General features: G+C 37.0%; 1 protein-coding gene across 1 annotated transcript in view; it reads left to right on the top strand.

Moving 5' to 3' along the window:
* Window positions 1-6,382: 6,382 nt before the first annotated feature.
* The window catches only part of ATP6V1A (ATPase H+ transporting V1 subunit A), a gene marked incomplete at its 5' end in the record, with an annotated part of 30,842 nt that continues 11,952 nt past the window's right edge, over window positions 6,383-25,272 (top strand). The window contains 7 exons of the mRNA XM_079704868.1: window positions 6,383-6,467; window positions 13,730-13,858; window positions 15,938-16,152; window positions 16,432-16,569; window positions 19,389-19,540; window positions 23,357-23,519; window positions 24,047-24,155. Coding sequence (XP_079560994.1) covers window positions 6,383-6,467; window positions 13,730-13,858; window positions 15,938-16,152; window positions 16,432-16,569; window positions 19,389-19,540; window positions 23,357-23,519; window positions 24,047-24,155 — 991 coding nt within the window. The remainder of the gene's footprint in view (window positions 6,468-13,729; window positions 13,859-15,937; window positions 16,153-16,431; window positions 16,570-19,388; window positions 19,541-23,356; window positions 23,520-24,046; window positions 24,156-25,272) is intronic.

Here is a 25,272-nt window from a genome sequence, read left to right as displayed (position 1 = left end):
AGTGCAGTGCTTAAAGAGCATAGGCTTTGGAGTCAGACTGCCTCGGTTCATAATCCCACCTTTACTGTTTGCTGGTTTTGTGATCTTGGGCAAAGTTACTTACATCTCCATCCTTTAGTTTCCACATTTGTAAAATGGAGATGGTATTAGGGGGTATGAAGGTATTCAGTAACTCTTCACTGAGTGCTTATTTTCTTTGCCCAGGCACTGTTTTCTTTACCCTCATGAAACTAAGTATTCTAGGGAGTGATACAGATGCTTATACTAACCACAGTAAACAAGTAAATTAAAAAGAAAAAATATTCTTTCAGGTAGTTAAAAGTTCTATGAAGAAAAGCCGGGTAAGAGCATCGAGGATGACAATGGGAAGAAAGGGACTATTTCATGAGAGTGAGGAAAAGACATTCTAGGCAGGGCACAGCAAATATAAAGGTCTGAGTTGAAGCCGAGATTAAAATTTAACATTTTGAAGCATCAAAAATGGACAAAAGTGCTTGGAATTCCTACACTTTATACTTTAAAAACTGTTGTTTTCATAATTTCCTTATTTTATCACGAAAGATGTGTTAAGAGCTGGTTTTTTAATGTATTTGTAACCACTTCTCTGCATATCATACAGTGGTGTACAAAAAGCTAAATTACTTGTGACCATCATCATGTTTTTCTCCTCTTAACATTGACTTTTTTTTTCCTTCCAGTTTTATACTTATTGACTGTATTCCCCACACTGTACATTCATGCCTGTGACTCATTCATTTTGCAACTGGAAGTTTGTACCTCTTAATCTCGCATTTCTTTCCTTCCCCCACCTCTTTCCCCTCTGGCAACCACCTGTTTGTTCTCTGTACCCATGACTCTGTTTGTGTTTTGTTATGTTTCTTCATTTGTTTTGTTTTCCTTTTGGCTGCGCATTGCAGCAGGCGGGATCTTAGTTCCCCGACCAGGAATGGAACCTGTGCACCCTTGCAGTGGAAGTGCGGAGTCTTAACCACTGGGCCACCAGGGAAGTCCTGTTTTGTTTTTTAGATTACACATTTAAGTGAACTCATGCAGTATTTGTCCTTTTCTGTCTGACTTATTTCACTAAGCATAATACCCTCTAGGTCCATGTTGTTGAAAATGGCAAGATTTCATTCTTTTTTACAACTGGGAAATATTCCATTATATTTGTATACCACATCTTCTTTACCTAGTCATCTATTGATGGGTATTTAGGTTGCTTCCATGTCTTGGCTGTTGTAAACACTGACTTTTTAAAAAGTAGAATCATCTTGATTTGTTATAAGAATATTAATCAGATGAATGGAAATTTGTGGATCTGGTGAAAAGCATATTTAAGTGAATTTATAGAATTATCACTTAGGCTCTTGGTTCACTTATTAGTTTGATATCACTGTTCCTAATGCCTGCTGCCTTTGGCATAAATTAAACAATATATGCCTAAAAATAAAGTTTAAAACTGTAGAATCATCAGTTTCCTATGGTGGCTAGGACTATCCAGCTGAGTGATAAATCCACAAGGCAGCTGAATCATGAACAAACTCATTTGATTTCCACTAATTATTGCTCATACATTTGGAGGCTCTTATTGTTGTTTAAAAGGGAAAGTATGTAAACACCTGTTTAAAAATCAGAACAGATACTATTATTGCCTCATGAACATTCTAGAACACCTTCATGAACCCTAGGAAATTTAAAGCATCTGTAAGAAAGTTCTACTGTATACTCTAATGCCTCCTCATCTTTCAAGTTTCATCTTAGCCTCCTCTAAGTCACTCTTGTCCTGCCCAAGTCAAGGTTAGATGCCTCTTCTAAATCACTCTGCACTGCTCTATGAGAGCATATTTGTTACCCTATTATAACTATTCTTACTCCACTGTATTTTCAATCTATGATACAGCACCTGGCATATCATTGATGCTTAAAATAAAATCTACTTAGTTTTAGAAAATAAAGTTATGGTAAAATACCCATAATAGCTAAGAAAAAAACTAGCCACTTGACTAGATTTGGTTCATATAACAAGAAGATAAGAATATGTTAGGTTCTTTTTAGAAATATAGGCAATATTAGCTTGTACTAACAGAAGAAAGTTAGTAGTCGTCAGTAATACTTTTCTGTTAGGCTTACTGTTAGGTGCTTCACAACAATCCCAGTAGATTTTACAGATGAAATGAGTCTCAAAAGGTTGAAAGAATTTGATTTGCTCAAGGGCACAATTTATAATTTCAGACTCCATTTGTCTGACTCAAAGCCTTGGTCTCTATTTCTCAATAAAAAGAAAGCAGCCAGAACAGATAGATGAAAGTGGTACTCTTCAGAACTTACTCATATGACATTTAGAATACAGTTTTTAATTTTGTTTGCTCTGTTTTAAAAGAAACATTGACATTGTGATATACTTCCGGAAGAGGGTAGCCTCAGGGGAGAAAGATCTGAAAAAGGCTATCCTTTGAGGGACAGTTGACACCAAAGAGAATTCCTCAGGGAGGGAAGATACTCTGTGTGGCTACAGTAGTTGGAAGAAACAGCCAGAGGGTAGAAGTTGGGGAAGTAGATTTAGGTTGGATACAAAACAACTCTCTAAGAGGCGATTTCTAAAAATAGAATGGCTTTTTCAAAACTGAAGCCCTGTTTAAATGGTAGGTATTACAGATGAATTTTTTGTGAGCATTTTACATCTCACAAGGAACATTTTGACAAACTGTAATTTAATCATAGCCCCAGGGTAGGTGGTACTTGCGTTTTTCAAATGAAGATATTAAGAGATTTTGATTCGTCCAAGATCTCCTGCAGAGTGTCACTTGTAGAATCAGGATATTTCCTAAGCCTGCTGACTCAATATTTCATGATATTTCCACTTTAATAGGCAGATGATCATGTATCATAGGAAATACCCATATTTGGGGAAGAAGTTAGACTGTATTATTAAAAAGTTCTCTTCTGACTTTGAAAATCTTTGATTTTCTGGAGATTAAAATTTGACCTCCTTTGCTTGTTTAGTACTTCTTTGAAGACTTTGCCCAACCCATTTCCCAAATAAATGCTTATCTTCAAACTTTGTTTTTTCCCTTGTTATCTAAGTAGTTTCTAGAAAAACTTTTTATATTCTAATCTTTTGCAGTCCCACTCCTACTTACTCAACAGTTCCCTCCTGCATCTTTAGGAGGCTGGAAAATCCTAATAAACCAGTTTCCCCTTTTCTTTACTTCCTCCCTCAACTGCCCTTCCTCCAATTTTCCTACTGACACCAAAATCCTTGCCTCCTTTACATTGACATTTGTGACTGTAATATCAGATTTATTATTATTTTTCCATGATTTCTAAGGACTTATACACTAACTTCATCTTTATCAATAAATGACCAAAGTGATGATAGTCTCTACCTTATCACTGATACCATCTTTAAGGTATTGGTACTTTTCTTGCCCCTTTGATCATATTCTTCTCACTTGGAAAGTCTCCCATATCGCCATGTGGTGTTTTTTGGGTTTTTTTGTTTTTTAACATCTTTATTGGAGTATAATTGCTTTACAATGTTGTGTTAGTTTCTGCTGTATAACAAAGTGAATCGCCATATGGTTTTGATCTTTAATTGTTTTTACTCTTGCTTGTTTCTTTAATCACTCTTTAATTCTTCCCTGTTATCCCTGTACACCGTCCCCCTTCTGAAGGCACTAAGTGTATCAAACCAGAAATCCACTGTTAATGACTTTATTGTTACACACCCCTCCCGAATTCTTTGATACCTTGGTTAATGGATTACAAATTGTATTCCAAGGAGTGTAGAGTTCTGTAGCCATCCTTCAATGACTCCAGAAAGACTGAAAAACACCACTCTACCCTGCCTGAATTAATACCTAAGCCTCAGGGTTTGATTTTCCTCCCTTTCTGTATTCTTTCTATCTGGACTCAACTCAGCCTTGAACCTTACTTTCCAGTTCTTATCTGTTCCCCTAACTCATCCCCATTGGTTTACACTTTTCCCACATCTGCATCAATTTCTCCTTTGCCCCCAATGTGTTGTCATTTTGAACACTTAAGTAATTTTGTTTTATGGTACAGTTGTTTAAAACCAGTGAAATCTCCTTTTATTCATAGTTTTTATTCCCTAAGTTTAACACAGTACCTTTTCCTTGGTAGGAGCTCAGTAAACATTTAATAAATTGAGTCCATTTGTTACCAGTTAAGTTGTATGGACCCCTCCTCGGGCCCTAGCCCACTGAGACCCTCTGCCTCCACAGAGAAGGTTTTTTCCATTCGGGTTCCAGCAGCCAAAAAATGAAACCAAAGCAGAAATTGAAGGAACAGAAGCTTTATTCAATGGCCACAGAATGGATAAGTGGGAACTTAGTTCACAAATCAAGTTCTTGCCTTAATGGCAAGTCGGATTTGCTTTTTTTTTTTTTTTTTTTTTGCGGTATGTGGGCCTCTCACTGTTGTGGCCTCTCCCGTTGCGGAGCACAGGCTCCGGACGCGCAGGCTCAGCGGCCATGGCTCACGGGCCCACCGCTCCATGGCATGTGGGATCTTCCCGGACCGGGGCACGAACCCGTGTACCCTGCATCGGCAGGCGGACTCTCAACCACTGCGCCACCAGGGAAGGGAAACCCCGGATTTGCTTTTCAGGAATAAGGACAATAGGGGGAAGGAGTGAGACTAATGATGGGGATGCATATGCATTAGTTTTCTGGGAAAGAGGCAGGTTTCCTGGAAATGGGATGCCACCACTTTTCTGTCCTTTTCTGGTCAGTGACTTCCAGTCACGGCTGCCAGTAGGTGTGTCATTTAGTACACTAATGTAGTAAAATCAGTGTAGAAAGAGACTCGGGGTCTCTTGGAGTTAAGATTCATCGCCATCTTGGTTTCAGCTGGTTCTATCCGGTTTTTGTTTTTCTCTTCCTATAGCTTCCTTTCTTTGTGTCCAGACCCTGTGATTAAAGATATATGTTAGTTCCTATTCCAAGGAGGGGTTGGTGGGTTTTGAGCAAGGGTCTGGTGACAACTCTGGTAACATATTGACACTCAACCCATAACTATTTCCGGAGCTTTTCAACTTCTCTTCATGCCTGCATCCCTTCCCCTACTTAACATTAGATTGGTTAAACATCATTCTTCTCTTAACAGTTCTCCCTCAATCTTCGGTTATTTCCTATTGTTTGTAGGATAAAGCCCACTAGGCATTCATTTCAAGACCCACAAATTAGTCTCTCTAATCCTTATTTCTCACTGTTGCCATAACATAAACCTTTTATTCCAGTCTGGCTGGTCTGTTAACTGTTCCTGAAATTTTTATTTCCCTTCTTTTGTTCTCGTTATTTCCCCACCTGAAATGCCTTTTGCTCTCCTTTTCCTATGCTAATTCTACCTGACCTTCAAGATGTTTTCCCCAAACATTCTAATCTTTGAACTTTTAGTAAATAAGTGTGTATTATTTGATACTTTATTACATATTGACCTGTGACCTTTACTTTATGGTTGTTTGGAGACATTATTTAGCTTTTTAAATGTACATATATTTTATCTTCTTTATTAAATTGTCAGCAATAAGTTAGACCAGCAGTTACATAGAAACTTTCTACTTTGGGATCTGTAACCAGTTTTCTATTTGGACTTGAGTAGTTCATTGTTTGGGTTTTTCAGATAGCACATCTCTAAAGTAAAGAAGTTGAACTAAATTTCTTACACTATTCTGTGTTCTGCTAAAAAAAGAAAAAAGGGAAAAATGATCCCAGAAATATTTTAAAGGTAGATTTTACATTTAAACATTTTTTTAAATGTAAGATATAACTTGTTAGATGATTAAAAAAAAATAAAGCAGGCAAGGAGGGGAGGTATTTTAAACAGATGGGCAGATAGGCAGAGAAGCCTCTCAGAGAAGGGGACATTTGAGTAAAGACCTGAAGGAGGTATATAGAAGCGGACGTCTGGCAGAAGAGTACTCCAGACAGTGGGAACAACATGTACAAAGACCCCGAGGCAGAATGTGTATGTGCTTTGAGTAATGGCAAAGAGTTCAGTGTTTATGCAGCCTAATTAAGGGGAAGAGTAGTTAGAGAGGAGGTCAGAGAAATAATGGGAGGGCAAGATGTTGTCAGGCTAGATAAGAGGTTGGAAAGAATTCACAGTCTGTTACATTCCATGGGGTATTTTCTATTGAATGTCTTGCATACGGCTATCTAATTCTGAGTTTTAGTAACTGTAGACTATCCAAGAATGAGGTACTTTTAACCAAATCTTAAGAATTTTATATTTTACTTTGAAGAAGTGGTAATAACTCAAGAATACACCAAAGTTCACTACCTATATTGGTTCTTTTGCTTTAAAGTTTGTAATTATAACTTAATTTTTTTTTTTTTTTTTTTACCATAGGTAAGTTAACATGATGGATTTCTCCAAGCTACCCAAAATACGTGATGAAGATAAAGAAAGCACGTTTGGTTATGTGCATGGGGTCTCAGGACCTGGTAAGTAACACATAATCTCAATAGTAAAAATTCCTAACATCAATTAATGTCTTTTCAAGGTGTTTTAGGCAGAAATACACAAGTTTCTGTTCACCTACATAAATTCTGTCTTTAAAAGATTTCATAGCTGCTGTAAGACTGAGGTAATACCTCCATCATAAGGGCTACTGTAACATTTATTATCTAAATTTGATAATTATTGAGGTACTAATTTGTGATATCCTGTTTATTATATAAATGTATAGTTGGTGTTATATGTCTTAATTTTTTTGTTAAACGTGAGGTTAAAAGACTATAAAGTTTATAGGTTTTTGTATGTGATGCCTAGATGTCTATTAATTGGATTTGAATTTTAATAATTGCTTTCAGAGCATTTCTCAGAAATATCAACCTTGGCTCTTTGCATGTATAAATCCTTCTGAATGGTTATTCAGATATCATGTAAGCTACCTGTAGGAAAATAGTCTTATGACATGATAATGAGAATGGAAAGTAGTTTATGTTTGTTCTGCCCACACTTGGGGTACTGCATTTTAAATAATAAATTTTGTTCTAGTATTCATTTTGTTATTCCACACTTCTGTTGCAAAATGTGGTTCATAGTTTCCATAGGTAAAGCTGCTCATTGACTTGTATCTTTAGTGCCATGGAACTTCATTTTTCCTTATATCTTTTTACAAAGTCATGTTGTAGTCTTTTTCTTGTTCTAATCACAGAAGAGGTGATGACCCTTTTTTGGTGTTAATGCAAAGAAAACACTGTCAGTCACTGTGCCTATTTCTCCCTAAGAAGCTTCTACCGCTTAGAAATTGGTGTTTGAGCTTGAACTTATTAGCAGATAATATATTTCACTGTTTTCAATCTCTTTTTGCCATTCGGAGAAACAATTTTTCCCCTTGAGGATTGTAAGGTCTTCAGGAAAGACAGGCTATACACAAGAACTCTTAGGGAAAAGGCAAAAGAACACTATCAAAAGAGTTTAGGTAAAAATATTTTTCTGAAACTTGTAGTTAACTGCTCTTGGAACCTATTTATAATTTTTAAGTACTTAATGAGATAGTAGAAAAATGGCATACTTTTGTTTATGAAATATGATTTAAAACTTTAGTGATCTCTGGTATTTTGGTGCATCTTAACTATTCTTATATATAGGTTCAGAGGTAAGTATTTATAAAATTAATAAATTTCCATTGTTCAATGTTAAATAAATATTAATACCTTAATAGTTTTCACTCGAATATTACCTAATTCATAGTTCTAATTAATTGTATCAGAAGGCTAAATATTAAAATAGACTTATTCCATTGAGGCCTGCGCAGGTCCCAACCTGTCTGTGGTTTGGGGATGCTATCCGCCTCATAAAGCATAGTAGAGGCTTTGTCTTCTGGGAAGACAGAAGTCGTCTTCTCCTGAAAAGGCCTCTTACATAGCTGGCTTTGGCATCTTCCAGGAATAGGAGGGCAGGAATTGAGGCCTCATGAGTCTGGTAGAGAGACAGAGAGAGGTAGAGGTAGAGAGGTTGAGGTTAGAGAGAGAAGACAGTGGTTATAACCAGCAAGTCCAGAGTGGGATGTTGTTACTTCCATAACTTGTCACTGTTAACTCAGCCTGGGCTTCATGACAGTCGTAGAAGTGGATTCCTTAATAAAAAAAAAAGACTTATTTCTACATATCTGAAAATGTACAACATTCCCCTCCTTCCAGAAAAGTAATTTTTGCTTACTAGACAACATGATCAGGACTTCCCTGGTGGTGCAGTGGTTAAAAATGTGCCTGCCAATGCAGGGGACACAGGTTCCATTCCTGGTCCCGGAAGATCCCACATGCCGTGGAGCAACTAAGCCCATGCGCCACAACTACTGAGCCTGCGCCCCAGAGCCCACGAACCACAACTGCTGAGCCCATGTGCCACAACTACTGAAGCCTGCATACCCTAGAGCCTGTGCTCCGCAACAAAGACAAGCCGCTGCAATGAGAAGCCTGCACACCGCAACGAAGAGTAGTCCCTGCTCACCGCAACTAGAGAAAGCCGGTGCACAGCAACGAAGACCCAACTCAGCCATAAATAAATAAACAAACAAACAAACAAACCAAAATAATAAGTGTAAATTTTAGTTCAGTATTTATAAGAAATAGGGATTTTTAATTAGGATTTCACCCAGTGGTGATGACTGATTATAAACATCCTATGGGATATGAAATAAACATCCTATGGGATATGAAAAAAATTTTTGATGCAAATGGGAGGTTTTCTAGATAGATCTGTCATTAGTTTATCAAGAGTCTTTGTTCCAGAAGAGTTTTAAGAAGCACTGGTATAAAGTGTTAGAAAGTAAAGATGTTGTTTTATATAATATTTCTCAAAGTGATGGTGACAACACAGCAAACTGATAATTGTGTGGCATTCTATCATGCAACTAGCTAAAGCTCTTGTTCTCATTTTAGTTTTAAAGGTTTTTTTTATTACTATTGTTCCAAAACCCATCATTCCATATATTATAGCAACCTAGGTTGATCAAAACTTGCCTCAATGCTACTAGGTAAGAGTTTGTCATATAGAACTTCAAAATGAATATAGTTTTCATGTATATTATGTAAATAAGTAATCTTTAGCCTAACAAATTTTATTGTTTACCCTGACTATGTCATATGCTAAAAATGTCATTTTTTTTTGGCTGCATTGGGTCTTCATTGCTGTGTGCGGGCTTCTTATAGTTGCAGCGTGCGGGGACTACTCTTTGTTGTGGTACACAGGCTTCTCATTGCAGTGGCTTCTCCTGCTGCAGAGCACAGGCTTCAGTAGTTGCAGCACGTGGGCTCAGTAGTTGCAGCACGTGGGCTCTAGAGTGCAGGCTCAGTAGTTGTGGCGCACGGGCTTAGTTGCTCCATGGCATGTGGGATCTTCCCAGACCAGGGATCGAACCTGTGTCCCCTGCATTGGCAGGCGGATTCTTAAACACTGAGCCACCAGGGAAGTCCCTAAAAATGTGTCTTTTGATCAACAAAACAAAAAGACAACATATGGAATGGACGAAAATATTTGCAGATGATGTGACTGACAAAGGGTTAATATCCAAAATATACACACAGCTCATGCAACTCAATATTGAAAAAACAAACAACCCAATCAAAAAATGGGCAGAAGACCTAAATAGACATTTTACCAAAGAAGGCACACAGCTGACCAACAGGCATATAAAAAGATGTTCGACATCACTAATTATTACAGAAATGCAGATCAAAACCACAGTGAGGTATCTTCTCAAAGCAGTTAGAATGGCTGTCATCAAAAAAGTCTGCAAATAATAAATGCTGAAGGGGACGTGGAGAAAAGCGAACCCTCCTACACTATTGGTGAGAATGTAAATTGGTGTAGCTACTATGGAAAGCAATATGGATGTTCCTTAAAAAACTGAAAATAGAGCTACCATATTATTCAGCAATCCTGCTTCTGGGTATATGTCCAGCAAAGAGGAAAACTCTTAATTCGAAAGATGCATCTACCCCAATGTTCATAGCATCACTGTTTACAGTAGGCAAGACATAGAAGCAAACTAAGTACCCAACAACAGATGACTGGCTTAAGAAGATATGGTATATATATACAATGGAATATTACTCAGCCATAAAAAGAATGAAATATTGCCATTTGCAGCAACATGGATGAACCTAGAGAATATTATACTTAGTGAAGTAAATCAAAGACAAATATTGTATGATATCACTTATATGTGGAATCTAAAAAATAATGCAAATAAATCTGTATAGGAAACAGAAACAGACCCACAGACATAGAAAACAAATCTATGGTTACCAAAAGGGAGAGGGAAGCAGGAGGGGACAAATTAGGAGTATGGGATTAACAGATACAAACTATTGTGCATGAAATAGATAAGCAACAAGGATTTACTGTATAGCACAGGGAATTATATTCCATATATTGTAATAATCTATAAATGGAAAATAATCTGAAAAAAATGTATATAACTGAATCATTTGCTGTACACCTGAAACTAACACAGTATTTTATTTTTATATATATTTTTTTGAATTTTTGAATGTTTTTTATTTTTTTATACAGCAGGTTCTTATTAGTCATGCATTTTATACACATCAGTGTATACATGTCAGTCCCAATCTCCCAATTCATCCCACCACCACCTCCACCCCACACCCCCCACTTTAGCCCCTTGGTGTCCATACGTTTGTTCTCTACATCTGTGTTTCTATTTCTGCCCTGAAAACTGGTTCATCTGTACCATTTTTCTAGGTTCCACATAAATGCATTAATATATGATACTTGTTTTTCTCTTTCTGACTTACTTCACTCTGTATGACAGCCTCTAGATCCATCCACGTCTCTACAAATGACCCAATTTCGTTCCTTTTTATGGCTGAGTAATATTCCATTGTATATATGTACCATATCTTCTTTATCCACTCATCTGTCTATGGGCATTTAGGTTGCTTCCATGACCTGGCTATTGTAAATAGTGCTACAATGAACATTGGGGTGCATGTGTCTTTTTGAATTATGGTTTTCTCTGGGTATTTGCCCAGTAGTGGGATTGCTAGGTCATATGGTAATTCTATTTTTAGTTTTTTAAGGAACCTCCATACTGTTCTCCATAGTGGCTGTATTTACATTCCCACCAACAGTGCAAGAGGGTTCCCTTTTCTCCACACCCTCTCTAGCATTTGTTGTTTGTAGATTTTCTGATGATGTCCATTCTGACTGGTGTGAGGTGGTACCTCATTGTAGTTTTCATTTGAATTTCTCTGATAATTAGTGATGTTGAGCAGCTTTCCATGTGCTTCTTGGCCATCTGTATGTTCTCTTTGGAGAAATGTCTATTTAGGTCTTCTGCCCATTTTTTGATTGGGTTGTTTGTTTTTTTAATATTGAGCTGCATAAGCTGTTCATATATCTTGGAGATTAATCCTTTGTCTGTTGATTCGTTTGCAAATATTTTCTCCCATTCTGAGGGTGGTCTTTTCATCTTGTTTATGGTTTCCTTTGCTTTGCAAAAGCTTTTAACTTTCATTAGGTCCCATTTGTTTATTTTTGTTTTTATTTCCATTACTCTAGGAGGTGGATCAAAATAGACCTTGCTGTGATTTATGTCAAAGAATGGTCTTCCTATGTTTTCCTCCAAGAGTTTTATAGTGTCTAGTCTTACATTTAGGTCTCTAATCCACTTTGAGTTTATTTTTGTGTATGGTGTTAGGGAGTGTTGTAATTTCATTCTTTTACATGTAGCTGTCCAGTTTTCCCAGCACCACTTATTGAAGAGACTGTCTTTTCTCCATTGTATATCCTTGCCTCCTTTGTCATAGATTAGTTGACTGTAGGTGTGTGGGTTTACCTCTGGGCTTTCTATCCTGTTCTATTGATCTATATTTCTGTTTTTGTGCCAGTACCATATTGTCTTGATTACTGTAGCTTTGTAGTATAGTCTGAAGTCAGGGAGTCTGATTCCTCCAGCTCTGTATTTTTCCCTCAAGACTGCTTTGGCTATTTGGGGTCTTTTGTGTCTCCATGCAAATTTTAAGATTTTTTGTTCTAGTTCTGTAAAAAATGCCACTGGTAATTTGATAGGGATTGCATTGAATCTTTAGATTGCTTTGGGTAGTATAGACATTTTCACAGGATTGATTTTTCCAATCCAAGAACATGGTATATCTCTCCATCTGTTCGTGTCATGTTTGATTTCTTTCATCAGTGTCTTATAGTTTTCTGCATACAGGTCTTTTGCCTCCTTAGGTAGGTTTATTCCTAGGTATTTTATTCTTTTTGTTGCAGTGGTGAATGGGATTGTTTCCTTAATTTCTCTTTCTGGTCTTTCATTGTTACTGTATAGGAGTGCAAGAGATTTCTGTGCATTAATTTTGTATCCCGCAACTTTACCAAATTAATTGATTAGCTCTAGTAGTTTTCTGGTGGCATCTTTAGGATTCACTATGTATAGTATTATGTCACCTGCAAACAGTGACAGTTTTACTTCTTCTTTTCCGATTTGTATTCGTTTTATTTCTTTTTCTTCTCTGATTGCCATGGCTAGGACTTCCAAAACTGTGTTGAATAATGGTGGTGAGAGTGGACATCCTTGTCTTGTTCCTGATCTTAAAGGAAATGCTTTCAGTTTTTCACCATTGAGAATGATGTTTGCTGTCAGTTTGTCGTATATGGCCTTTATTATGTTGAGGTAGGTTCCCTCTATGCCCACTTTCTGGAGAGTTTTTATCATGAATAGGTGTTGAATTTTGTCAGAAGCTTTTTCCGCATCTATTGAGATGAAAATATGGTTTTTATGCTTCAGTTTGTTACTATGGTGTAGCACCTTGATTGATTTTCATATATTGAAGAATCCTTGCATCCCTGGGATAAATCCCACTTGATCATGGTGTAATCCTTTTAATGTGTTGTTGGATTCTGTTTGCTAGTATTTTGTTGAGGATTTTTGCATCTATATTCATCAGTGATATTGGCCTGTAATTTTCTTTTTTTGTAGTATCTTTGTCTTGTTTTGGTATCGGGGTGATGGTGGCCTCATAGAATGAGTTTGGGAGTATTCCTTCCTCTGCACTTTTTTGGAATAGTTTGAGAAGGATGAGTGTTAGCTCTTCTCTAAATGTTTGATAGAATTCACCTGCAAAGCCACCTGTCCTGGACTTTTGTTTGTTGGAAGTTTTTTTTTTTTTTTTTTTTTTCCTGCGGTACACGGGCCTCTCACTGTTGTGGCCTCTCCCGTTGCGGAGCAACAGGCTCCGAACACACAGGCTCAGTGTCCATGGCTCACGGGCCTAGTCGCTCCGAGGCATGTGGGATCTTCCCGGAACAGGGCACAAACCCGTATCCCCTGCATCGGCAGACAGACTCTCAGCCACTGTGCCACCAGGGAAGCCCTGTTGGAAGATTTTTAATCAGAGTTTCAATTTCATTACTTGTGATTCGTCTGTTCATATTTTCTATTTCTTCCTGGTTCAGTCTTGGAAGGTTATACCTTTCTAAGAATTTGTCCATTTCTTCCAGGTTGTGCATTTTATTGGCATAGAGTTACTTGTAGTAGTCTCTTAGGATGCTTTGTATTTCTGCGGCTAACACAGTATTTTAAATCAAGTATAACTTTTAAAAACTGTCTTTTTATGAGATAGTGTGTTCCATAGTAGGTATTTTATTTTTCCTATGAATACATGAGAGAGGTGTATTATAGGATTTATTGGATGTTTTAATTATCTTAATACTCATTTGTTCTTTTCAGTGGTTACAGCTTGTGACATGGCAGGTGCAGCCATGTATGAACTGGTGAGAGTGGGCCACAGTGAGTTGGTTGGAGAGATTATCCGATTGGAGGGTGACATGGCCACTATCCAGGTGTATGAAGAAACCTGTATCCTTTTTGGTTCAATTTCTAGCCATTTTCTGTAAATCAGAATTGAAAGATTTAGGCAAAGGTAGAAGTAGCACCAATGGTATCAGAAACGTGGAATATTGGTGTTTTGAAGAAACCTGATATGTAGGAGTTTATTGAAGAAAGGTACTAAGAATTAGTGCTCTTATTTTAAGAAATTAGTATTATCTCCTGACCTTTCATTGCTCTTAATATTTCATTGCTCTTATTCTCAAGATCAGCATTACTTCTTTGGCTACTTAATTAAGTTTTATTTGGTACAGGTTTTTTGCCATACTAAAATATATGCTTATGGTACCTGTTCTCTTTGTCAGTATTGGAGTGCTAATTCTAAACAAAATCTGAAAAATTTTAATAAAATTAAAATTTTTAATTTGAAATTTTTAATAAAATTAAGAGTCTTCATAGCTATGAAATCATCACTAATCAAAAGGATTTTTTTCTATTGTTAGGTTTATCTTTTATTTAGTCTTCTACATGGTTTGAAGGTTTAAAATAAACAAATGACCATGTGTATAGTGAGAACCCTCTCTGCCTTTGTTATCATGTATTTGGCCAATTTTCAAAACAGACGTGCATTCATGCAGCCCATTTTGTTAGTTCCATTTATTTTGTATCCTTCTAGTTTGTTATATGAACCAATATAAATATATTTTTTTATTTTTATTTCCTTTTTTCCCCCAAAAGATAACATATTATATGCACTGTTCTGCACCTTGTTTTTTTCACTTAAAAATATATGTATGGTGGAAGATGGATAAATATGTGATAAATATAGTACAGTGTTTATGGTAGATCACTGTAAAATTCTTTCAGCTTTGCTGTAGGTTTGAAATATTTCATAATCAAATATTGGAAGTGAAAATATATTTTGGAGATCTTTCTTGAAAAATTCATAGAAGTGCCTAGTCTTTTTTACAGCTGCATAGAATTCCAGCTTATGAATATAGCAACATTTATTAATAAATCCCTTAATGATTGTTAAGTCTAAAGATTTTTTTGGTTGTTTCTTAGTCTTAAGAGTTTAAGTTTTTGTCCAGGTCCTAATATCCTTTTTAGGGAACTGATATTCCTCACCTGTGTAGTTGAAACAAAGTATGATGGAGAGGCTTTTGCTTCTATTTTTAAGCCTGTGGTTCCCAAACTGTGCACCAGGGCACTCTGGGCAGCTGCAGCAAACTCATGTGGGTGCTCCAGGATATTTTAAGGTTTTACGGTAAACACGGGAATATTAGACATTTTGTCAGACACCATGAGAACTAGTAGCTTGAGATAATAAACACTTTTATTATTTGACTGTACTATATTCTTGTCGATGATATCATATCTTTGTGAAGCTGAGTTTTGGCAATTGCTAAGCCAAAAACCAAGTGGGATACAAAAATGATGTGGGATGAGTATTCAGTGTGACTCCAAGGTTTAGAAATTGTAGAATACCCAACAGGCACATAAATCCCATTTGTAAGAATTGAGATTACTTTTTTTTTTTTTTTTTTTTTTTGCGGTACGTGGGCCTCTCACTGTTGCGGCCTCCCCGTTGCAGAGCACAGGCTCCGGACACGCAGGCCCAGCGGCCATGGCTCATGGGCCCAGCCGCTCCGTGGCATGTGGGATCCTGCCGGACCGGGGCACGAACCCGTGTCCCCTGCATCGGCAGGCGGACTCTCAACCACTGTGCCACCAGGGAAGCCCGAGGTTATTTTAAAATGAAATTAAAATGTTCTTTTTTCTTTCAATTTATGTATATTTTTCGAAGTACCACTTAGTTGTTAGGACATACACATATATTAAGATGTTTGGACATAATTATTTAATAGATGGAATTATTATTTTATATATATATATATACACACACACACACACACACACACACACACATATATCTTTTGTTGTAGGTCACTATGAAAAAGTTACTGAAACACTAAGGATGCTGTGGACTAAAAGTTTGAGAATCTCAGGTTTAGCGTCTTATGTATCATTTCCTGTTAAACTGTGGTATTTCCTTTTTATAGTATCTCTAATCTTTCATAGTGAGTTTTTCTCAACTGCTGTTTCCAGCTGGTGTGTCTGTTGGAGATCCTGTACTCCGCACTGGTAAACCCCTCTCAGTAGAGCTTGGTCCTGGCATTATGGGAGCCATTTTTGATGGTATTCAAAGACCTTTGTCGGATATCAGCAGTCAGACTCAAAGTATTTACATTCCCAGAGGAGTAAATGTGTCTGCTCTTAGCAGAGATGTCAAATGGGATTTCACACCTTGCAAAAACCTACGGGTATGTCTTTGTAACCTAAACTTCTAAAATTGGTGAAAGAATGTGAAAAGAGTGTTTACTGAACTATTTTGTACTCTTAGTCAAAATAAAAATAGACCACAGAAGCATAGTTTACATCTTTTTTTTAGCTCCACTAGAAGGATTATAGAACAAATGTGTTCTATTGATAAATGAAGCAAATGATTTAAATAATAGCAAGGGTGAGTCTGCTTGACGTTTCTTGAACATTAAATGGCTTGACATTTATTTGAACATTAAACAAGTGCATTTGTTCTCTAGGTTGGTAGTCACATCACTGGTGGAGATATTTATGGGATTGTCAACGAGAACTCACTCATCAAACACAAAATCATGTTGCCCCCACGAAACAGAGGAACTGTCACTTACATTGCTCCACCTGGAAATTACGATACCTCTGTAAGTATCATATAAACTTTATCTTACAAGAGTGGCCCCACTTATATGTGATAGTTGCCCAGTTTTAGTACTCTGAGTAGTTACAGAATTCATATTTAATGTGTATGTTTTAAGTTACTCCCATAATTATTTTTTTATTTAAGATTTTTTTCTTTAAAACTTGAGCTTGGGAATATAAAAAGCAAAATATATTATTTCTTTTTCAAGAGAAATAGCTAGTATAGTATTTTCCTACCTTCTTAACTTATGCTACATTATTTAAACCTCTGATTCTTTAGGCATAGAATAGACTTTGATCTTTTTGTCAATCTCTATTCACATAATGAATTGTAGAATGGATTATATAAGTTCTTACTCCGGGTGAGCCACTTAAAACTTAGTCCTTTAATGTTATTGATAGTCACATCATACCAAATACAGGAGATGAATGATAATCTTTGTGGGTATGAAGATAGCTTTATTGAGAAGATCATTGTAGCATATAAGTTTTTCCCAATAAAATATGATAAAAGATAATAATTTTCTAATCATTTCACAAGAATTAGTCTGTGCTCTACAACATATACAGAACAAAAGAATTAAGATCGGGATTCTGGGCAGTCAGCTAACCTTACTAGCTTAGAGACTCACCTATACTTGAAAGAAAACCCTGAAGTAGACAATTCAGATTCATGCATCAACAAGATTACAGATTTCTGTAGGTCTATGGACTTTGAGATTGTTTGTGAATAGTTAAAACCATCTCAGTGTTCACAAATGTTAGAGTATTACTAGTCATCTTTTTGCTTTTGTAAGTAATTTAAAATATTTAACTTTATTAAATATGTTAGGGTTCTTAGTAGATCACTATTTTTCATGAAAGCAGTATAAGAGCATTATAATAAAGTAAGCAAAATAAAGAATGGAAAATAAATTATGAAAGCTTTCATTTCTTCCCTCCCTCAGTCCCAGGAGTACCTTCTGTACCCTTCAAGAATTTTTCCTATGCATATTCATGTAATTTATTTAACTATCCCTCTATTACTTGAGATACTCCTTTCTCCAAAACTTCTAAGCTTTTTTTTTAAAATCATTAAAATAGTAATAATGCACCTAGTTTAAAAAAAATTAGAACAGCCGGTGTCCTCAGGCAGCCGCCCCCGCACCTTTTTCCCCGCCAAGGACACTGCGGAGCGGAGCTTCTGTGCTGACTTCTCTGCTAGCGGGGCGTTTGCCTTTGCTGAGGACAGCATGCGGAGCCCGGGAATGAAGGATGGCAGCACGCCGTACATTAAAAGCTGTTTTGGTGGATCTCAGTGGCACACTTCACATTGAAGATACAGCTGTGCCAGGCGCACAGGAAGCTCTTCAAAGGTTACTTGCTACTTCTGTAATGGTTAGGTTTGTGACCAATACAACCAAAGAGAGCAAGAAAGACCTCTTGGAAAGATTGAAAAAATTGGAGTTTGCTATCTCTGAAGATGACTGCAGCTGGAAACTTGGTAGAGCAGAAACAAGTCCGACCCATGCTGCTGGTTGATGATCGGGCCCTACCTGATTTTAAAGGAATACAAACAAGTGATCCTAATGCTGTGGTCATAGGATTGGCACCAGACCATTTTTATTATCAAATTCTGAATCAAGCATTCCGCGAGAATCCAGGCTATTGAAAAAAGTTGGCATGTTTGACCACACTTTCAAAGACATTATTCGACGAGTGTTAATGGTAGTCTGATCTGTGATTGTGGCAGGGATGAAGAAAACGAGATTCTGGTATTGTCAACATGACTTGATGGACAGTTGGGTCAAGAGGGTGAAGAAGAACAGTGAGTCGACATCTAGATATCTAACCTAAGTGCCTGTGATAGAGAACACTCCCTGTGTGGGTTCAGGAGGTGATGAGTTTAGGGTGGGGCTCTTCAAACTGTGGGCTATATAAGTGGAGGGGTTCCAACAGCTGTTGGTAGAAATTGAGGAACCACAACTAACATGTAAAATGTTATAAATCTTCACTTGTGTGTGCATTTTACCTGTATGAACTTTCTACTGCTACTTCCGAAAGGCAGACTGCATGCTGGTTCTCATACTTCCTAAACTAAATTGGATCAGAATTTATTCACAAGTCTACTCTAGAGTGAGATTGTGATTTTTTTCCCCTTGGATTTTTCATTTTTTATAGATTTTTCATTTTTCATCTTGCCTTTTACTTCTTGTTGAACATTAAACAGTGTAATTTGCCTTTAAATTTATGATAAGCTAAGTAGTCCTACATATTACATAGATGTACATTGAACTAACTTAAAAAAAAATTTCTTTAATAGCTTGGTAAATTTTTGGAATTTAACATCATTTTCTTACCAGTACGAAGATATTCAAGAATCATTCTAACTTATACTTGATGTAGAATTCACTTATTGATGTATAGAATCAAAATGTTAAAACTCACTACAAGGTTCACACATCTGGGCACATTATTTGATCTTAAAGATGGCTACCCTGTGTACAATCTATGTAGCCAGAAATAGCCCTTTGGGAACAGTCACCTTTTTTCCATTTGCACATTAATTTTAGATCCTCAGTTATGAAAACTATGGCTACTGAATGTACTTTTATTTGTGACTCTCTTAGTTACTGTGATAGTCAAGCCTTTGTTTAAATAAAAACAAACTCACTTAAAAAAAATTAGAACAGTATGTAAAGATTTACAATAAAAAAGTGTAAATCTCCCTCCCCACTTCCACATACCACCTCCCTAACCCCCCAAGAGAAATCTGACATTACTTTGATTTTAGAGGAAGAAATGTTTATAATGTACTTAAAGTCCTGCTGTATTTTTGTAGGATGTTGTGTTGGAGCTTGAATTTGAAGGTATAAAGGAGAAGTTCAGCATGGTCCAAGTATGGCCTGTACGTCAGGTTCGGCCTGTCACTGAGAAGTTGCCAGCTAATCATCCTCTGTTGACTGGCCAGAGAGTCCTTGATGCTCTTTTTCCGTAAGTTTGATTTGTGTCCCATGGTTTTCCCTCAGAGTTATTATATGTGCTTATTGTTTCACTTCTTTATAGATAAAAATTTTATGTGCTCATCCTGTAATACGTTTTATCTAGAGTAATGTATTTTACCAGTGCTTATTTAGAGAATCAAACTGTTGAAGAAAATTTATTTTTTCACAGTTGCAAAAGGAAAGCATTATTTCTAAAACTTTCTGAAAAAATGAAATTTCCAGAAGGAAATCTGTGCCAAAACAATATAACTATTTTTCTTAAGTTATCCCAGAATTAGTAGATTGGTGTCACTATAAATGGATGACTTCTAACATCAACTGGGTTCTAACATCAACTGGGTTCTCTATGCTACCCAGCAATCTTTCTTACTTTGTAGTCTGCTCTTTGCCATTTTCTTCATCACCTGCTTAAAAACTTCCTTTCTCTTTAAATCTTAGGCATCAGCATACCCTGCTTTACTTTTTTTTTTTTTTTTTTTTCTTTTGCGGTACACGGGCCTCTCACTGTTGTGGCCTCTCCCGTTGCGGAGCACAGGCTCCGGACGTGCAGGCTCAGCGGCCATGGCTCACGGGCCCAGCCGCTCTGCGGCATGTGGGATCTTCCCGGACCGGGGCATGAACCCGTGTCCCCTGCATCGGCAGGCGGACTCTCAACCACTGTGCCACCAGGGAAACCCTACCCTGCTTTACTTTTAACAAATAACTTCATCATTTAATTCACAGAGAAGACTGAAGCAGTGATGTAGTAATTCTTTCAACTTCTGATCACCAACCCATGTATGACTTACTCTTCAGCCTCTTACCTTTAAACCTACTCTGTGCGTTGTTCTCACTATTACTCTCTCATAAGATCTTCATTACTTGGACTCTTCTTATTTAGTCAGTACCTCCTGTTTCCATATCCTTCACTATCCAGTTTAAATTTAATAGTCTATCACTTTTACTAACATCTATCAGTATATTAAATTTTCTTGGTTCCTTTGTCTTCTGTCACGCCCACCTGGCAAAATATCAACTGTGAATCAGTCCTGCTATCTCCTTTTCCCAAATCTACACACAGGCTACTGAGAAAAATAAATAAGTGCAAGTTGGTATCTCACCACTGTGGCACAGTCATTCAGCATTTCCCTAATTATCATTCTCCTGCTCTCCTCAGTGACTATTTCAAACCTCTCCACTTGCCTCAGAGCTTCAACTCCAGTCTTCTTTCTCCTTCATTCTCAACAAATGATCATGCTAGATCCTTCACAGACAATTGAGAGGCCATGAGATTTGGAACTCCATCAGTTAATGTACATTCCCATGCATCCCTTACTTCTCTCCTTTTTCTGGAGTTTATCCCACCTCATGTTTCCTCAAAGACCTCCCATTAAGTGATATTCTCTTTATCTCCCATCTAATGAGAAGACATCTACCTTCGACCCTTTTCCCCTTTCTACCTTCCACTACTTTTCTCCCTATCTTCACAGCCAAACCTCTTTAAAAAAGTAAATTAGTTATCTCCACTTTTCCCACTCTAATTCACTGTACTGCTCTGCCCGTGGTGCCACCCCTCAACCGAAACTACTCTCACTAACATCATCAGTCACTCCCAATTCAATAAGTACATTTTAGTGTTTTCTTAATTCCTACAACTTTGGATATTGGATATTGCTTTCTACTCCTTCCTCTTTGAAACACCCTCTTTCTTTGCTTTTCCAGTAAGCTTCTGTCTACAAGAAGCTATTGCTTATTCTCTGTTGCAGGTTCCTTCTCCCTTAATTTTGATATTTCTTGGAGGTTTTCCCTTTTCTTTCCTCATTATATGTCTTACCCTCTGTGGATGACTTCATTCTCTCTCGAGACTTAAATGTTCATCTATATATGAAGATTTCTAAACCTGTATCTTCATCTGAGTTCCAGACTCATATATCCACTTCTGATTATACCTCTCCTTTTGAATATCTTATAGGTGCCTCAAAGTCAGTATGTTTAAAACTAAAATCATCATCTTAATCACCACTCCTTTCCTTGAAACTTTGCTGCCTCTCTCAACCAATGTCATTATCATACATCCAGTAAATGCCTAACCTAAAATCTATGACTTCTCTCAAGTATCATTTTTACCCTCCCACATCTAATTAGTGAACTAATGCTGTTATTCTATTCCCTAAATATTTTTATCTGCATCTGTCATCTCTACTCCATGACTATAATTAAGGATCTTACCCTAATTCCTGTAATAAACACATTTAATCAGACTTCCCATCTTCAGTTTTGCCTTCTTTCCAAGTGGTTGTCCATATTACATAGTGATCCAACTAAAACACATATGTGATCCTGCACAATTTTGCTTGAAACCCTTCAGAGCTCTTTATTGCTCTCAAGACAAACACACACTCCTTAACTCCTTACAAAGCCACCCATGATCTGACTATTGCTTACCTTCCAGTATTGTCTCAGCCACTTGCCTGCCCAACTGCTTCCTTATACACCATCTTCCAGGTTTAATGGAGGACTTTTAATTCTTCAAGCAATGCTCCCTCTTGCCCCTGGACCTTTGGGCATTCTATTCCCTCTATGTGGAATGTTATTTCCTTGTATCTGGCTAATTTCTATTTTCTTTCAGGTCTTAGCTTCTTTTGGAAAGAGTTTCCTAACCCCACTCCCATCCAGTGTCAGACTTTGTACTCCTTCCTGTGTACTCCCACAAACCTTGGATGGTCTCTATGATAGCACTTTCCACATTGGATTGTTGAACTTCTAAAGTGGGGCACACCCAGCCTTGCCTCCCCACCCTGGCTTAAAGGTGATTTGAAAGACGTATACAAAGCCATAGGCGGAATGGACATGGCTTCTTAGTGTATCAGAGTCACTGAAAGGTTTGAAGGAGAAAACATTTTAATGCGTATTAGTTTCATATGAGAAAAGTCTGTTATTATTATTAAGGATGCAGTGTTTGTGTGAATTTTATGATAAAACACACTATTACCAAGGAATTTCCCTTAGCATGATGTCTCATTTCTCCTGCCCAGACACTCCTGCCTGACACACACACTCACCCGCACGCACACATACACCTGTGACATTCACTTCCCTCTGCCCTTAACGGTATTTCACTCTCCACTGACACCTTTTAGGGAAAGTTTGAAAGTGGTTGCTAAATGGTACTGTAATCACAAGCTGACTCTCCAGTTTACTCCACTGGAATGTGAGCTCTTTGAATATAGAAACATAGCTATTTTCTCCGCTGTTGTCTCTCCAGCATCTCAAGCATAGTTTGTAGTACCTTGGAAGTACCTCATAAATCGCTATTGAATGCGTAAAAGGGGACTGACTTAACACCTTAACAAAAGTCTTCATTTATTAACCTCTGTAACAAGATAGGAATTTCTTAGATCTTATTTTTTACCTCAGAAGACAACTTTCAAAGCATTTATATTTTTCTTTCAGCTTTAATTCTTATATTGTCCTTCCCTAAACTAATTTATTTAAGCATTCAGAATATCATTAGTACTATTTTATTTATTTTCATATTCCTCTTCCCCAGTTACCTTATGGAATATACTTTCACTTTTCGCTATTAAAGATGATAGAAATGATTAATTTATAATAAACAACATATACTACTCTAGGTGGAAACTAGGGGAGCAATTGTTATATATCTATCTGTATATCTATCTTTGTAAGTATATATATATAGATACAGATGACAGTATTATAAAGTGCTTTCGTTCTTTAACTTGTATTTCTGTGTCACTTACCTACTTTATTTATTGGTATGTATTAGCGAGTAAAGTAATCCGTGCTTGTTTTATTTGTATAGATGTGTACAGGGAGGAACTACTGCAATCCCTGGGGCTTTTGGCTGTGGAAAGACCGTGATATCGCAGTCTCTATCCAAGTATTCCAACAGTGATGTGATCATCTACGTAGGATGTGGTGAGAGAGGAAATGAGATGTCTGAAGTCCTCCGGGACTTCCCAGAGGTCTGTATCTATAAAGCTTCCAATACTATTCTAGAGAAAATACCACTAATCAACTTTAATTGGCAATTAATAAAGCTTTGTGTTGGATCTGGAGCAGTGTTCTCATTTGTCAAGGATCTTTCAAGGAATTTTCTAATTATATCTGTGATTCAGTTTGTATACTCAAGGAGAGGAATTTGAATTTTTCAGTCAAACACTTGAAAGTTTCTTTTTGTGGTCTGGTGGTTTTCAGTTATTGGGAGAAAGGTACAATAGGCAAAATATTTATAGGTGTGAACTTTACATAGCCTTTATATGATCTACTAGGTTACTGTAGTAATATTCCTTTTTCCATAAAATAATGGGCTTCATTTATGAAATGGAAATACTGGCTGTTTTCTTTACAGCACAGTGGGATAGAGGGAAGAGGTTGGAGTGATGGGAATATGGCTTTGGGAATACAGATTATAAGAGGGATTAAATATAAACAAGTTATGAAAAGGGGACTGAAATGTTCTGGGGATCACTGATAGATTGTTTGCCTCTAGCTCACGATGGAAGTTGATGGTAAGGTAGAGTCAATCATGAAGAGGACAGCATTGGTAGCCAATACCTCTAATATGCCTGTTGCTGCTAGAGAAGCCTCTATTTATACTGGTGAGTATATGAATTGGAATAAAAGTGATTAACATATCTGTTCTTAAGTTTAAAGCTAGCACCAAACTTTTTCTTTTCCAAAGAACTTTTCTTTCATTCTAAAGTACCTTCATACACACAGCTATGTTCCTAGAATATTTTTTTTAATATTTCACATATTATTATATCTTGAGAATGTCATTAATAGAGCTGCCACAATCTTTTTGATGACTTTAAAATGATGTATTGATGTATTACTGGTTTTTTTTTTCATTATATGTTTTATCATTGCTGTATCTCTGAATATATCTGTATCTCTATAACTTGAATTATCAGCTTCGAACTGAAATACTTTGAATATCAGTATGTTTATATATTATCTTTCATCTTTGCTCCCACTTCCATCCAGCTTTTGGTGCTTTGATTTCTACATTTTCAGGATTTATAATGTTCATATTCTTTTCTATAACCATAAATCCAGTATTTGTATTAGCCTTAGACCTAGTAAAATGGAGTCATGCCCACTGGCAGTCCCTTGACTACAGTTTTTCCATTTGTTTCATGGTTGGACAAAATTTGAATTCTTGTTTCTTTGTAAGTCTGGGTTTTTTCAGCTGCCTTTAAATTTTAACAGTTTGGCAGAGTATAAACTTTTTTGATCAGTATTTCTTGCCTCGAGAACTCTTATTTCAGCATTAAGTGCTGGGGAGAGACCTGACGCTGGCCTACTTTTTTTCCTTTTATAGGTGATTTTTCTTTTTACCCAAAGGAATGTCTCTTTAACTTTGAAGTCTTCTTTTTATTTATTTATTTATTTATTTATTTATTTATTTATTTATTTATTTATTGGCTGTGTCGGGCCTTCATTGTTGGGTCTTCGTTGCTGCGCACGAGCTTTCTCTAGTTGCCGCAAGTGGGGGCTACTCTTCATTGCGTTGCACGGGCTTCTCATTGCAGTGTCTTCTCTTGTTTCAGAGCTCGGACTCTAGCTGTGCAGGCTTCAGTGCTTGTGGCACATGGGTTCAGTAGTTGTGGCTCACAGGCTCTGGAGCTCAGGCTCAGTATCTGGCACACGTGCTTTGTTGCTCCGCGGCATGTGGGATCTTCCTGGACCAGGGCTCAAAACAGTGTCCCCTGC

This window comes from Hyperoodon ampullatus, assembly GCF_949752795.1.
Source record: "Hyperoodon ampullatus genome assembly, chromosome: 5".
Taxonomy (NCBI): domain Eukaryota; kingdom Metazoa; phylum Chordata; class Mammalia; order Artiodactyla; family Ziphiidae; genus Hyperoodon; species Hyperoodon ampullatus.
This window is presented reverse-complemented; position numbering and strand designations above follow the sequence as displayed.